This window comes from Hirundo rustica, chromosome 1 (assembly GCF_015227805.2).
Source record: "Hirundo rustica isolate bHirRus1 chromosome 1, bHirRus1.pri.v3, whole genome shotgun sequence".
Classification (NCBI taxonomy): Eukaryota; Metazoa; Chordata; class Aves; order Passeriformes; family Hirundinidae; genus Hirundo; species Hirundo rustica.
The window spans coordinates 105,765,980-105,781,376 of NC_053450.1; the positions used below are offsets into that span (position 1 = coordinate 105,765,980).

General features: G+C 35.1%; 1 protein-coding gene across 1 annotated transcript in view; it reads left to right on the forward strand.

The window, feature by feature from the left end:
- The window catches only part of CNTNAP2 (contactin associated protein 2), a 770,772-nt gene that overhangs the window by 473,290 nt on the left and 282,085 nt on the right, over positions 1–15,397 (forward strand). The window contains exon 13 of the mRNA XM_040057848.2: positions 8,182–8,382. Coding sequence (XP_039913782.1) covers positions 8,182–8,382 — 201 coding nt within the window. The remainder of the gene's footprint in view (positions 1–8,181; positions 8,383–15,397) is intronic.

Genomic DNA, 15,397 nt, shown 5'->3' on the forward strand with positions numbered 1-15,397 from the left:
TATAATTTGCTGACTTTGCTATGAAGTCTGATTGACTTCTTCTCTCCTAATGTCACTTTGTGCCACATATTAAACCACAGGAATACTAAAAATTTTCATAGAATGTTTTTTAAAATAATTCATGGCATGGTAGTTTAGTGTAGAAATCAAGTCATGCTTGGTTTGAAAGATTACAAATAAAGACATTCCACATATCAAAATTCTTCTGTCAGTCACAACATAACTAAACTTCATCCTATCGTCCATCTTGTCTACCCCATGTCAATGTTTTCCGAATTATCTAAAGAAACTTCAGCACAGTTGTCAAAAAATACAGGAAATGTGATTTTGTGCTAAACTATATATAATGGTAGGGTTTTTTTATTTAATTAGGCACTGCTTAGGTTTAGGCAGTAATTAAAATGGGATTCCTAAATTTAAATGTGGCCAATATGATTCAAAATAATGATGACATAATTGCAAACTACCAAGAACATGCACTAAAACTTGGAAGTGTAAGTCCTCCAATCTGGAGGCATCTTTTGAAAGAAAAATAAAGTTTTTCAGGAGGTTGCCTGATATTCAGTTTATTGATGCAATAATTAGATAGGGTACTTCAGTACACTATATTCCTTTTCTGGTTTGTCTATGGAGCGGGATTAGGAAGATGTGAGAGACAAGAGTAGATTATATTCTTCCTGAGAGAACTGAGTTGGATCAGGAAAGGGTATGGGAAGGATTCATGCACTTAGCTGATGGTGGAATGAGAAGTATGGGGAGATTTTAGTGGTGGCACTTGAGACCTGCATTAGTCTCTTTCTGTCTTTCTATCAGAATAGAAAGTCAGTCAGAACAGCTCAGGAAATGGTTTCTTATGGTCCAAGCTAACATAGTGAAAGCTTTGAAGAGCCCTCTTCTTCAGTAGATCTTTTGAAATATATTTTTAAAAATTGTGTTACTTTTTTTCAGTGATTCTAGCAAGACCTGTTTAGGATCATAGCTAACGGATTGGGCTATGTTGCTCTGTAAAAGAAAAAAACAGGCAGTAGTTGATTTTTTTTTTTCTGTGCATATGTTCCTCTGATATGCTAGAATAAACAGAAAGATGTTTTAAAGGAGACATATTTGATCTTCCCATTTGTATAATACTTGTTTATATATGAGGCTGCTCGTCAGAAAGTAGAATCAGTTGTTGATTCTTCAGTTATTGAACTGTTAAAAGAAGTTTCCAGCCCTTGCCCATATTCTGCTCACTGTGCTGAAAACAACCACACTGTTAATTCTTTTATGTCCTTTGTTCTTGACTTTAATGTTCCTTAATCTAAACTGAGCTGCAGTTGCCATCTGTTAGACCAGGCACTTAAATGATCTGAGTCCTCCTTCATATGGCTATACTGTATCTCATTATTTATTGTAGCTTTCAATATAGGATTATTTTTAAACTTATGCTTCTAATAACAGCCATAGGAGGTGATTTTTGACAGTAGAGCGCAAATCAGATTTAAGCTTTTTTCCCCCAGGCGCTGTTTTTCAGCACAATATCTGTTGTTGCAGTCTTTCTTCTTTGAAGGCACAAGTGGTCTCTATTCTGTTTCTCAAGGTATTCTTGTCATTAGCTTTTCACATACAATCGTGTTGAATAGTTCAAAATCATCTCAAGTAATCCAGAGAATTCATCCTCTACTTGCTACTTCATTAGTGTCCCTTGAGATTTCTAACAAGTTGCATTGGAACAGCCATTTCATTATCACTTCTCTGGAAACTTTTGGTTCCCTGAAAACTGTATTTTGGTCACTACCTTAGGCTCTGTTTTGTAAAGTATATGAATTTGTCTATTATATATAAATTATTAGAAAATTATGTCATTCAATATCACTCTAAGTTCACAAAATAAATTAAATTTTCTCTTTCTTGAATTGTTATGAAAGCGATTATGTAAGTACAAGGGAAGTGTATTGCCTCACAAGACACCATCGTAAGTAAAAAAGAACATAAGAGTCTTAGTTAAATTTGAAAATTCATTATTATCTTGATGAAAAAACAATTAAAGGAAGGAATGAAATGAGTAGACATAGAAAACGAGTGCCAGAATGGCTCAATTGCATTTTGGGATTGCTACTATTCCACCCCTAAATAGATTAAGAGACTGACTGGCTTTGCTTTCTATAGAATTCAGTTCATAAGAACACTCTGCGATTTTTTTTTTTTTTTTTTTTAATGAATATTGATTTTTTTTCTGGTCTAAACCCCATTTTCTACATTAGTAAGATGATAGCAGTTCATATCACCAGAGTAACTGTACTGCAAAATTGGCATTTGTAACTCTTAGGTGAGATTGTCAAAACACTCATCAACTTCAAACAAATGTATATTTTTCATTTTTATAAACTCAACTGTAGCTCCTTTGAAGTTCAAAGCAGAATTAGTTATAAATTGCTATATATAGTTTTAAGCTTTTATAAATAAACGCACACCAAGAGAAATATAAAAGGATGAAGAGGATATGGCTTGCTGTAATTTCTTCCACATCAATTGTATACATCCCGTCTTGTGTCTGCAACACTGATGCAAAAAAAAGTGCTTAGTTTATTCACATTGCTAATGACTGTTGTTACCATCCCACACAATTTAACAATAACAACCAGGCTCTTTTCAGAAAATTAATTTGGAGACCTTATAATATGACATGATTATGATTGTAATTTTTGTCCTCCCTAGAAGGCAGTCCACTTTTAAATGGGTTATCCTGTCTAGTTTCTTGAGTGATTTGTAGCGTAGCATATTGTAGAATATGCTGCAGTAATCTGATTTGAAGGGACAAAAGCACTGGTGATGATAAAAATCAGGATGTATATTAAAGAACCACCTCCAGGCTTTTATATGCTCAGGGATTCTCAAAATCATCTTTAAGATTTCAACCAGGAACCAAGGTGTTCTTATACATCAGCCAAATTTTAGGTCAGGAAACCATTGTCAAACAACCCACCCCACATATATTGACGGAGAGTGAGCAGGTGATCTTTCCTGAGAAAGCAAACTGTTTTCTGATTTCTTGAAAACACCTAATAAAATAATATCTTAAGCATATCAGACCATTAATGGGGAAAAAAAAAAAAAAAAAGGCTCTAATAGCAATAGATATAACTGTAGATTAAAATAAAAGGGGAAAAGGTATCTATAGCTGTGGAATACAAACAATATGTCTTATGAAATTAATTTTTCAAACTTATTATCAGTTAATTATCATTACAAAAGATGACTTAATTTGTTTGTCAGAAGCAAGCTTTCTTGCTTAACTGATCACCAAGCAAATGAGTGCGGAAAGTTCAGCAATAGAAGGAGCTGACTATCTACAAAATACTCAATAGCATAATGAAAAATATCATAATAACATCATAAAATAAGTTGAATATTAAATGGGGAAATCATTTATGTTAATACTTGATTTGATCACTTGAATATCTGGTGATCAAGGAAATTTTTAATTTCATTTCTCTTTTTATTAGTGAACCATTACTAATACTTATTGATTATTTTATGAGCCACCTACTTCACTTTTTATTGGAAAAAGGAGTAGTGAGTGGGCAGAACTGTAAGTCAGTCATTGTAACTGAAAAATAGTTTCAGCAAAGTAAATTATGTCACTTTATTATCATTTTAAGGAAACAAGTGGTCATTTCCTTTCTTAAAAAATATTCTTAAATTAAGGAACTTAATCTCACTTTAATATCCATCTGTTAGAGAGGAACTGTTTCAGCAAAGGGTAATGTACAGACTAAATTACAGGGAACCTATTTTCTCTATAATTGCATCAAATGTATTAGCAGTTTGGATCTAATTAGATTGTTCTTAGTGAAAACCATTATGAATTCTATTAAGAATCTATGGTTACTGGTTTTCAGCATTCAATTCAAAGAAAATTATACTACCTCTTCGCTGCTAAAAACAAAATAATGGAAGAACCCTTTTTTTTCCTCCCTATGCAACTGCAACATGCTGTGCACCATTAAAAAAAAGCTCTAAGATATGCATTTGAATGAAGGAGTGGTCATCTTGGAGGCCTTTATCTTCCTGAACTGTTAGCAATTAGCTGATGCTGGTACTCTGTCCTCCAGTAGGAAAGCTAGAATCAGCCTAATAAATCCAGTTAGGAGCTCATATACTTCCCTCCAATGTGTAGGGGAAGTGCATTTTGGTGGTGCATAAGTCATACACACAGCTGTGGCTGACAAATTGTCTCTAAACACTTGTGGCTAGCACTAGCCATATGCCAGGTGTTCTTCAAATAACTGCTCGTGTATTAGGGGAATACTCATTCCAGTGTTGTGACACTAATTGCCAGGAATACGTATCAAATTCCTGTTAACTAGGACAGATTTTTCACTTCTGTCTGCCTTAAATGGGACTTCTGTGTACTATTGACAGAAAATAAGAATATATTTACTATGAATACCGTATCCTGTTCTCAGCTACATGGGGACAACACCATAAATCGTGAGGATACAGGTATTTGAGATAGTGTGAACTATCTGCATTACCTTTTCTGTAACAGAAGGTGACTGCAGGCAGGGTATAGATTCCATCTCTCTCAAGTATGGTCTCAAAAAATAAGGAGTTTCTGAGAAATTGAAGACACGAGTGAAGATACTGGCCTTATCTTCAAGTTATAAATGCCTAGCTGATTTCCATGGGACGTATAAACGCATTAAAAACGCACTCAGTAGATAAGGTTGAGATTCCTGTCCGGCACCCTTTGGGTCTTTCCAGACATCTTGAAGCCAGCCCCACATATATATACACACACACACACACACACACATATATATACACACACATACACACATATATATATATATACACACATATATATAAAATGTGTTTATCCCAGCCCAGGGAAGGCCCATACAGTCGTGGTCCTTGTGTCATGGCAGTGCTTTACAGTTAAATCAGGAAAATATGTGAAGAGCATGAAATCCCTTACCCAGAGAAAGATCTTCCTTCCTGTACACCAGCCACAACTTTTGCAGCCACAACTTTTGCTCCACAGCACAGATGCTTCAGCTTCCAGAGTTTGGACAAGACAGCTTGCTGAATGTGTTCATGGCTCATTTGAGCCAGACTATCAAAAAATTAGTTGCGAGTGAAATAAGATCTAGGTTTATTTTCATTATCTGACCAGGTGTATCTTAATCAATCTCCCATCATCTTTTAGACAGTAGGAAGAGATTGAGTTGCTTTTTCTGTAAAAGATTATTGACTTTATGCACACATATATGTATATTTATAAAAGATCTATTACAGTGTGCAACAAGCGCTTAACTATTAGAAGTACTTGCATTTTGACAGAAAGGTCCTGAAATGGTTCAGAGTATGCATTTGAATGATAGGAGTATGGTTCTATCATCTTTAGTACTGTGTGCCACAATAAAGATTAAGCTTCCTAACTTGGAGGGGAAGTGATTGCGTATTGGCTAGAATTTGCTATCCATAAGAAATTTCTTTCTCAAACATAGTGCCTAGCACAGTTTCTGTTCCTTCTTAGTGACTACTCTAGGAGTCTTTGCTGGATCAAAAATCCAATATGAGATTCTAATTGTCCGAGTGCATTCCTTACTGACACTTTTTTGTTCTTACATGCACAGTGTTTTCTGTCAAAAATGAGAGGTTTCTGTCAGTGAATGTATAAACTATCTCAATCTTGAAAACAAACTTGCAGTAAACTTCCATCCCAGGCTCTTAACAAAGCTGGACTATGTTCTCCATATAATTTGACAGGTGACAATTATAATTTTTTATTAATACTTGGGAGTGGGATTCCTTTCTCCTGATTTTTTAATTCCTTTTTCTCAATGCAAGTATATTGCTGTGCTTTATAAAGAGCTTTGGACTAAGGATATGAATATTAAAATAATAATAACCATCTTGTGTCACCTGCTGAATTTCATCTCATTTGGCTAGTGATGTGTACAACCTGTGGAGGATTTGTCTGCTTTGCTTACCTTATCTCTGAACATTTGATTAGAAAGACTTAACACTGTATCAGTTGCAGACACATGGGTCCACACAATTCCATATAATTCAAAATAGCCTGGCACTATGCAGTAAAAATTAGGTGTGGAAAATAAGGCAGAGTACGGAATCTGGAAGATAAGGATAATCATAATGTGGAGAGCTATCTTTACTCTGGGTCGCACCAAAACTCATCAGTGCATGTGAGCACATTCCTGTGAACTTGGTTAGGAAGTATTGAAGCACTTTCGAGTGTGTGTCAGTTTGGAAAAGTGTTTCCATGTAGTTAAAATATTGAAGTGCAGGCCACAAGTTTTAGAATGACAGAGATTTGCATTAACAGGAAAGAGATTTACATAGAGGAATTGAGAACACACCGCAATGCGCTACATTTTATGGGGTTTATCGCTGTAAGGCACATCTGTCAGGTGAATCAGTATACTCAGAAAATGCCAGGTGATCTCCCCGGAGAGCCTGCTTTTTGTGACAAATACAGCAAAGTTAGCAGCCTGGTGTGCTTTATTTCTACATCTCTGAAGGACAATTGTGGTCAGTAGTGTTGCTTGACAGCACAGCTGGGGCAGAGGCCTGACTCATTTGGGAAACTGGGCTTTTGTACAAGTCAGTTTAAGGCACCAGAGTAGACTAGTTGTGATGTTTTAAAGGATCTGCATTTTTTATTGCAAAACAGATTTCTTTGACTTTGCCCTCAGTGGCAGAAACATATAGGGCAGAAAAATTAAAAGAAAAACAACTTAAAATGTGAAAGAACCTTACATGACAAATATTACTGACAAAATCTGATGCACTTCTAGGAAGTTTTGTGGTGATGTGTTTCAAGTTAATGTATAGATAAAAGAGAATTTTCTGTGGTTTATTTACAGAGGATAATTGACCTATTTCACTCCTTGTATATGTGAGATGCGCAATATGAGCAGTATACATCAGCTGAGATAGTGGATTTTTAGAGTGGTACCTAGTCAACCTAAATTTTAAAATTCTTCACACCTAAGTGATAGAATAGCATTATTACAGGAAGACTGTATCAATAATATTGACTGAATCTTCATAGTTTTCATTCTGAAGCCCTGTATTACTCACGTAATTTTTTTTTTTTTTTTCAATTTGGTTCAGTGGAATGTCCCTCTAAGAAAAATAAATGGTTGGTCTATAACAGGAAAGTTTCTGTGCTTTGTCTTTGTTTCCTTTCTAAACTACCTTCCAGATTCAACAAATCTTGCTGTAAAAGGAGTGTGAAATGTGTTGTTTCAATTATTATAATGTCTCATCTTAAATCTTCTCTGGTAACTACTGACAAATGGTTCATAGTAACATTTTTAGTGACTTGCTCTTCAGTAGTTTTTTTAAAAATATAATGCATACAGACATTGTTCTGGGCTGGATATAATGCACTTTTTGCATGACCCTGCAAAAAAAGTTTGTTGGAGGTGTTGAGATTTGGCTAATATTGGTGTATTTCTTAACAAAAATTTTGAAGTTGACTTTTCTCCTTCTTCGTGCCTTTTCTCAACTAAACAGAGGAGCTTGTATTTCCATTCTACTTTGATTAATTCCTATGGTGCTATTGATACCATAACCAGAATCAGTAAAGTTATATGGCACTGCAGTTTTAAAAATATTTATGTCTTAATAAGTAGTAATTTTGTTTACCGTAGAACACATCCTGGGTAAAAAATGCGGAAACATTCTCAGTATTAATTGCTAAATGATGTAATGATATGAGAATCTGGTGCATCCTTGTTACTTTACTACTACTTTACTAAAGCAATGTTGCTCTCCAGCCCACAGCAATTTACCATGCACAGTGAATGTTCTTCACATAAAGACTTTGAGTCCTTAGAGCATCAGGCTTCTCTCTTTCTGAACAAAGTTAATCCTTATTAGTTCCATATGTAACTGTAGGCATCAGTTGTTTAAGAAAGACTTCTCACATGGTATATTTGGTTTCTTTTCATAAAGGTGATCAGTTTCTTCCCTTCATTAGTTCATAGTAGGAGCTATGCTGTCACATGATGACCTTTCTTGTGCAGTGCCCTCCTTCCCCACTACCACTCCAACAAATGTCTTATTGAACACTTTTATCTTTTGTCAAAGGCCTAAATTTATTTTAATTCAGTTCCACTGTCTGTCTCTTACCATTTTTTGTCTTGTGTTTCTTGCCCTCTCTTTCAGAGGATAAAGTATGGACAACTGTGTACCATGATCTGCAAATGCAGACGTCTGTGGGAGGCAACAGCCCAGAGAAGTTATCTGTGCTGCAGCTCAACTACAGTGCAACAATGGACCAGATTTCTGCCATTACCAGTAGTGCTGAATACTGTGAGCAGTTTATCTCCTATTCTTGCAAGATGTCCCGGCTGCTGAATACACCAGGTAGGCTGACAATGGGATATCCATTAAATACGGTGTTAAAGAAATTTATCTCAATAATTAAACAGGTATTTCTGTAAGATAAGTCCATTCATTGAATATACTTCTTTGTTCTCCATTCTTAAAGTTGACAAAGAAGGTGAAAATGCAGAGGATATTATTCTCTTAGAAAAATTTGCCTGTTTCCTAGCTGCTAAAATGATTGGTATGGCACTAAGTGTTTGAGTGTTCTCTTCTAAGATCTGTTGCTCCTTAAAGCAGGTGGCATTTGGTAAACACAGTAACTTTTAAAGCTTAATCGATAGAGGCATTGAAAAATTGCTTTGAACTTTATCCTGTTTTTCTGGTTGTCAGTTTTCATACACTACAGTCAGCAAGGGCGCTGGTTGAATGAAGGTTAGAATTTTTCCACTAACACTTTTGAAACAGCTTCTTAAATGCCCAGCATTTGTGGGTAATCAGATTCCTTATACATTGTAGAGAATGGCATGGTCAGTAATGCAATTGTGTGAGAAACTGTATGCTATTACCTACAAATAGATTAAGTCGAAGATTCTTCTTTTGCTGTGTAGTTTTACTGGACGAGAAGAGACCCTTTTTGAATGTGCCTCCTCAATGCATGTTACCTGTAACCAGTAATAACAAAAGTAGGAGTTGTTCCAGAATTAGCAAACAAAGAAGGAATTGTATTTTAAAAGCTCTAATATTATGCAGCATAATAATTGTGTATGATAGATTTAGATGTTAAATAAATCTTAATGCTACTTAGGGAAGACTGGTTTATAAGTGGAAACATGTAACACATTCTCTTGATTGTGAACTGAGTTCCTTTTGATAAGAACAATTCAGATGCATTTCAGATTAATTTTATGGCTGCATGCTTACAGTGTTATCCCTTAGGATGCCTTTACTCACAAATATTTTTTATGTATTTTATTATGGTGCTATAGATAAGTATTCATTTGGAATGCATGTGTGTCTTATTACATAAGCATTCCATTACTTAATGGACACTATAATGCTTGTTACTCCTCTCCATCCTCCCTGCTGGTTTTTTAACTATTTCTAATGCATGGTTTGTCTTTGTTGCTGTTATTTTGCTTAATTTAGCATAGCACAGAGACTTTGCAATGTGAAAAATTATTTGTTCCTTCTTGGGCCTTAATGCATAGGATCCTAAATCATGCTCATAACTGGAAATGTTCTGATGAGATTCTTCCAATGGATACAAGCACCCTAATTGCATAAGCTTCAGAAAAGTTGTATATGAATGTAGATTTGGCAGGTATTTAGAAGGCAAATTTATTTGGTAATAGAGCTGGAGATATTGTGCTTAGAAAGCTCATAGTTTGCACAGAGTGCAGTATTAGATTCTTCTTGATAGATACATATATATGTATGTGTGTGTGTATATATATATATATGTATGTATGTATATATAAAGACTATTATTTCAGGACCAATTTGTACTTGTTAATATATGTTTATAATATAATAAAATAAACATATACTATAATTGTTTACCCTAGATTCTAGATTTAAAGGACAATTAAACAGCACACAAAATAATAGCTTGCTGATTTTTTTTTTTTTAAACAAGCAGTTCAAAATATTTAAACAATCTTAGAAAAATTTAAGCATATTTCACAGGTATCTCCTTTTTCAGGTTTTCACCTTTTATATGGAAAAATAATTTCTCATAGAAATTATTTATAAGCCATTTTTTGGTCTGGAAAATGAGTTTCAACAGATGTTCTATAATGTGGGTTTGGTTGTTTTGTTTTTAATTTTTTTGCCTTTTAAGCAAGAGAAAGAAGCAACAAATATTTTTACCTAGACAGTAACAAAAAGTCACACTGCAGTGTTTGCATAACACCTGTAATGGTTTGTACACATAGAACCAGTGATTTGTGTGTTAGTGGGAAAGAGGCCAATACATTTTCTTTCTATGTGTTCTTGGCTTCAGTGTATGGTTTCTAAACTAAGGAACTAATTTTTCATACCTTTCTCTGTTTTGGAGGATTGCCATATTTTCTGAATATTTTATGACACCCTATTCATCTCACAGCACAGCTCGAAGCACTCATGTGGCATCTTCCACCAGTGAGCTTTGTGTATAAATCATTGCAGTATGGTTCCCACACAAAGAAACAACATTAAAAAAAAAAAAAGAAAAAAAGAGATTTTGTGTACCTCAGGAAGTGAGAACCTACTGGTACTGCAGCCAGTAGTAAAACCTCTATTAGCATCATGGGATCAGGATAGTGTTTGTGGCCTCGACCTTAGGTGCTTTTCTAGGCTGGGACTTTTACACATACACATTTCAGATGTTTTAATAACCACTCAGGATAGACAGGTCCTTTTGTTTTAAAGTGCATCAAAGAGAACTGAGAAAACAGAGAAGATAGTTAAGCAATCCAACTTTTTCTGTTTTTTTCTCTTGGGAATCCTGTCACTTTACAACATGGCTCCTTCCCAGGGAGAAATTGTTGAGTTAAAATATTTAACCAAGTCAGGTCTCAAGCTCTTTATTGATCTATTAATGACAGGTAATTATTAACTGTAAGTGTACTACAGATTTTGCTTCTTGTTGTTGTGACATTTCCTACCAAGGTAGAGAAATTCCACTGATTCTGCTGCTAATAATAGCTTAAATAATATTTTTGGTATGAAACAGAAACTGCAGTGTTTGAGGAAAGCCTTCATACTAATAAGCCTGTTTTGTTGTGGGGTTTTTTTGGCTGCAGGCACAGCACTCAAAGAATTCTCATTGTCATGAGATTTCAGAGGGATATATGAAAATTAATCTATGCAAACTAAGAATTCTCATTCTCTGGTTATGAGTTTTAGACTTTAAGACTTTATTGCTTCATGTCCATGTCTTTTTTTCTTAATAATGAGCTTTTGTCTGAGCAAAATAACATGTACATGCTAGCAAGCAGTTTAAAATCCTCACTGACAAAAGGGATTGGGAGTGATTTTACAGGCAATAATGCCACTGCCTTTCCATTCAATCTGAGGCAAGATAGTAATAAGAAGTTCCATGTAAATGAAGTCATAAGTGACTTCTGAAAACATATCTAGGAATCTCATAGGTCTCTAGAATAATTCAGGTTTGAAGATACTGCAGAAAGTCAACTGGTTCAATTTTCTGCTCAAAGATGAATCAAAAGTCCTTGTCTAGTAATCAGCAAAGGCTATCTGGAAATGCAGTTTTCTGTCTTTAATGTTTTGGCTTTGGGGTTTTTAAGTTTGTTTTGAACTCACAGCCCAATATGTTATAAATTGTGTTCAAACCTGGGGGTCTGTTTCAAAGCCTCACTAAAGATTATCCAAAAAAAAAAAAAATTAGGCAAGATAGCTTGGTGACTTTCTTAAGGAATTGTAAAACCAGATGCCTCTGCTGAAAATATACTATGTTGTCATAAGAAACAGTAAAATTATGGGTACAACTTAAATTTCTGAGGAAACTTTTCAAGCAGGGATCCTGCAGTAGCTGCAGTTGTCTCACAGCCTTTATGCTCCTAACTTTGGTACAGATTTGCTCTGACTGTAGCAGGTTGTGTTGTTGGTTGGTTTTTTGTTGTTTTTTGGGTTTTTTATCAGCATGAGATTTATGCTTCTTATTGTCTGTTTAGATATGTTTTTTTTAGAATAGTAATTCCTATGTGAGTATGCAGATATAATCGAGATAGAGGCTTAATCTTGGCAATTCAAGTAACTGTGGCAGTTAATAAATAAATTAAATAATAATGGATCATAATTGCAACCTAAAAATAATGTAAACAATTGTAAATCAAAAAAAAAAAAAAAATAAATAAAGTGCAGATTGGGGGGGGGGGGGGGCGTGTATTTTTCTCTTTTCAGTTACATTTCTCATATCCTCTTTTCTGCTTGTTCCCTTGGAAACATCCATTTTGAGAGGATAATAATATGTTTAGTACTGAGGACATGCAGAAAGCTGTTTCTTTTCAGTGTTCTTGATGCCCATATACTTTCCAGTTGATATGGGAGGTGATAGGACATTTCCCTTATTTGCCAACAGGAACTTGAAGACAGAAGAATTCCTTTTGTGCTCCCAGATTAAAAAGGGGGAAAGAGGCAGTGCGATGTTATAGTAATGCACAGAACAACCCCCCGCCCCCCGCCAAGTGAGCATTTCTGTATAGGGAAAAGGGTTTCAGCTTACCTTAAATCTATAAGGAAACCAAACTAGAAAGTTCTGTGCCCTTTTCCATCAGTATTGGCTCAGTGCCAGCACAGGAGAACTGATTGGGCTTTGAGAGTGTATACTTCAAAGCTTGTTGCCAATTTCATTGGGCTCAGTGCCAAATAGCCTACCTAGACCATTAAGTACTAAAGCGACTACAAAAGAACTCAGGGGCTTTTTTGAACTGCCTTACCCAGTGTCAGAATGCTCTCTACACTGTGTTTGACTTACATTTCTTTGGGTTTTTTATTATTTTCATCATTTATTAAACCTTTTATTTTACAAAGCATGTCCAGAGAAGTTGTCTTGCTACGTGATTTAAGCCATTTCTCTGAACAGGGCTGGACCCTCAGAGGTGTTGGAAACCCCTATATGATATATAGTATCAATTTGCTCTCATAGAAAGAAGCTTCCCTTCTTTGCTATAATAAAATTATACAAAGAACAGTAACACAATATAGTCAAGGAATGCAAAATGTTAGTTGATAAAATTGTACATTTTCATCCACTCTTTTTATGAGACTTCCTAATAATACCCACTTGTGATTTTCTTGGTATGAAATTTTCTATGGGCCACTGATCTTTGCCTAGGAAAAGGGGAGGGAACAGCTTGCTGGTTCTGCCATTCTTCCTCTTACCTTGGGAATGAAACCCTGAAGGGAGAAAGGCTGCTGCATTCATAGTATGTGTCTATCATTTCCCTGGGCTATAGGAACGGTAACAAATAATCAGAGTGTGAGCTAAAAGCATAGATAAAGAGAACAGAGCAAGATCTGTTGGTGTTTTGTTCCAGGTTTTATTCCTATTCACTGTGCCTGCAGGCAGCATATGAAAAACATATAGCAGAGTTACTGCAGTACATGAATTACTGTTTCATGCCTGTTTGTCTCTGGAGGAAATGAGACAATAGCTTCATGAATTTAGGAGCTAAGCAGGTAAAATAGAAAACTTAATTTGATGTTTGGTTGTTTCAGTTACAATAAAGCTATCATAATACCAGTAGGAAGTAAGATTTATGCATAGACTGAGATAGAAACAAAGTTTCAAATTGCAATATGCTATTTTTCCTCAGTACCTGTCCAAATCAGAACTTAATGAACTTTTGAACTTTGCCATCACTACCCATTAACTGATCTAGAGTGCTGTTGCAGATATAATTCCTTCTTAACAAGAGATTTTGAGGAGTCTCAGAGAGGAATGGGATTTCTGCAGTAGTACAGTGATGAATGGAAATCTCTCTTAAACTTGTTTGGGCTTCATCATTCTGTTTTCAATCTTCTTCCAGAAAACATACCCCTAAGCTGTCATGTATGTCATCCAGCCTTAATAATATTGATTGACCCCTTCTTCTTGATGTTCCAGAAAAGCTGATTTCAACTTCTAGTGATTTTTAAAGCACAAGGATAGCAGGAATAATAACCTTGCTCCACTCTGATCTACGTGCTCTTGTCCTAGGAGTGGAAACCATTAGCTTTTGGGGATTTCTTTTTCCTTTAGTCATCATTATGTCCTGTACAATAGAAGCAGAAAGTAATTCATATGCTAAATGTTTCTCATGAAATACACATCAGTCCTCTTAGGTAAATGGTAGACAGATAAATCGTTATCTTAATGTCATTTTTTTCCAGACAGTTGTTAATAAACCCTTCTCTAATCTCTGTTTTGTTCTGCCCCTTTGCTTGTCTTTTACCAATTTCTTTGAGGGTTTTTTTTATACTGTAATCATTGAGTCTCCTAATTTTATTCAATCTTCATCATTGTTTTAGCTGGTGAACTATTTCTGCTAATTTTCCAAGTTTTCATTGCTGTTGTGCAGGAACTAGATTTAATACAGTATCACTAAAGTGAAAAGGGAACATGTTGCTTTGGTGTTTGCTAAAAATAGTAGTAGCTGATAAGAGCTTTGGGAATATTAGAAATCCTCTATGGAAATTGTAACTGCAGTGCGATGACCTCTAAATTTTTTTGCTATGCCTTTTTAAGAAAAAGTTACACATATGAATTTTAACTTGGCAATTCTAGCAGAACGTTCCAAACCAATTGTTTCTTATACCCTCTCTCTATGTGGATGTCATCTACCTAGTATGGGAAAAGATTCATTATTTTTATTTCTTCAAATAAAGTTAGAGAAAGTCAATAATTTCCCCACTGCTTTTATTGTACCATATTTTATAAAAGTTTTTTTAAAAAACCTTTCCTAATTAATGTTTCCACAGAAATAATCACAGACTTTGCTTCTTCAGAAAGCCAGGTTGTTCTGGGGAAAAGCTATCTTTGCTGGTGAATGACCAAAACAGATTAGTTTATCAGTTTCTCAGACAAAATGGATCTGGGTCGTGTATCACTGTGTGTCTTGTCAAGAATTTCTCTTCACCCATATCCTAAAGGCATTTGTGTTACCCTAACTATGTTTTTCCATGCAGATATGCAGTAAAAATATCCAGGGTTCTTTCTTCACTCCCATTCCTGAGATGAATGTGTCAGAAAGAACTGTATGAACAATCCAGCTATATATACACAGTTAAAATGGCATTTTCTAGTGCATAAAAGAGAGCTCCATTCCCTATTGTGTTATGGTCTTCTCTTGGTCTTTTTTTTTTTTTTTCCATTAGTTGCCCTGTGTTTTGCATCTTAAGATGACAAGGGTTCAACTATTATTGAAATATTTCCTGCCCTGTTTTCATGGTTGAGGTAGTACTGCTAGATTTCTTGAGGCTGTGGCTTTCACCCTTCATCTGAAGGTTAGAGTTAGGCTTTCCTACATTCTACTCCGACAGCCTGGGGCATTGAGCTATAACTTGTGTATTT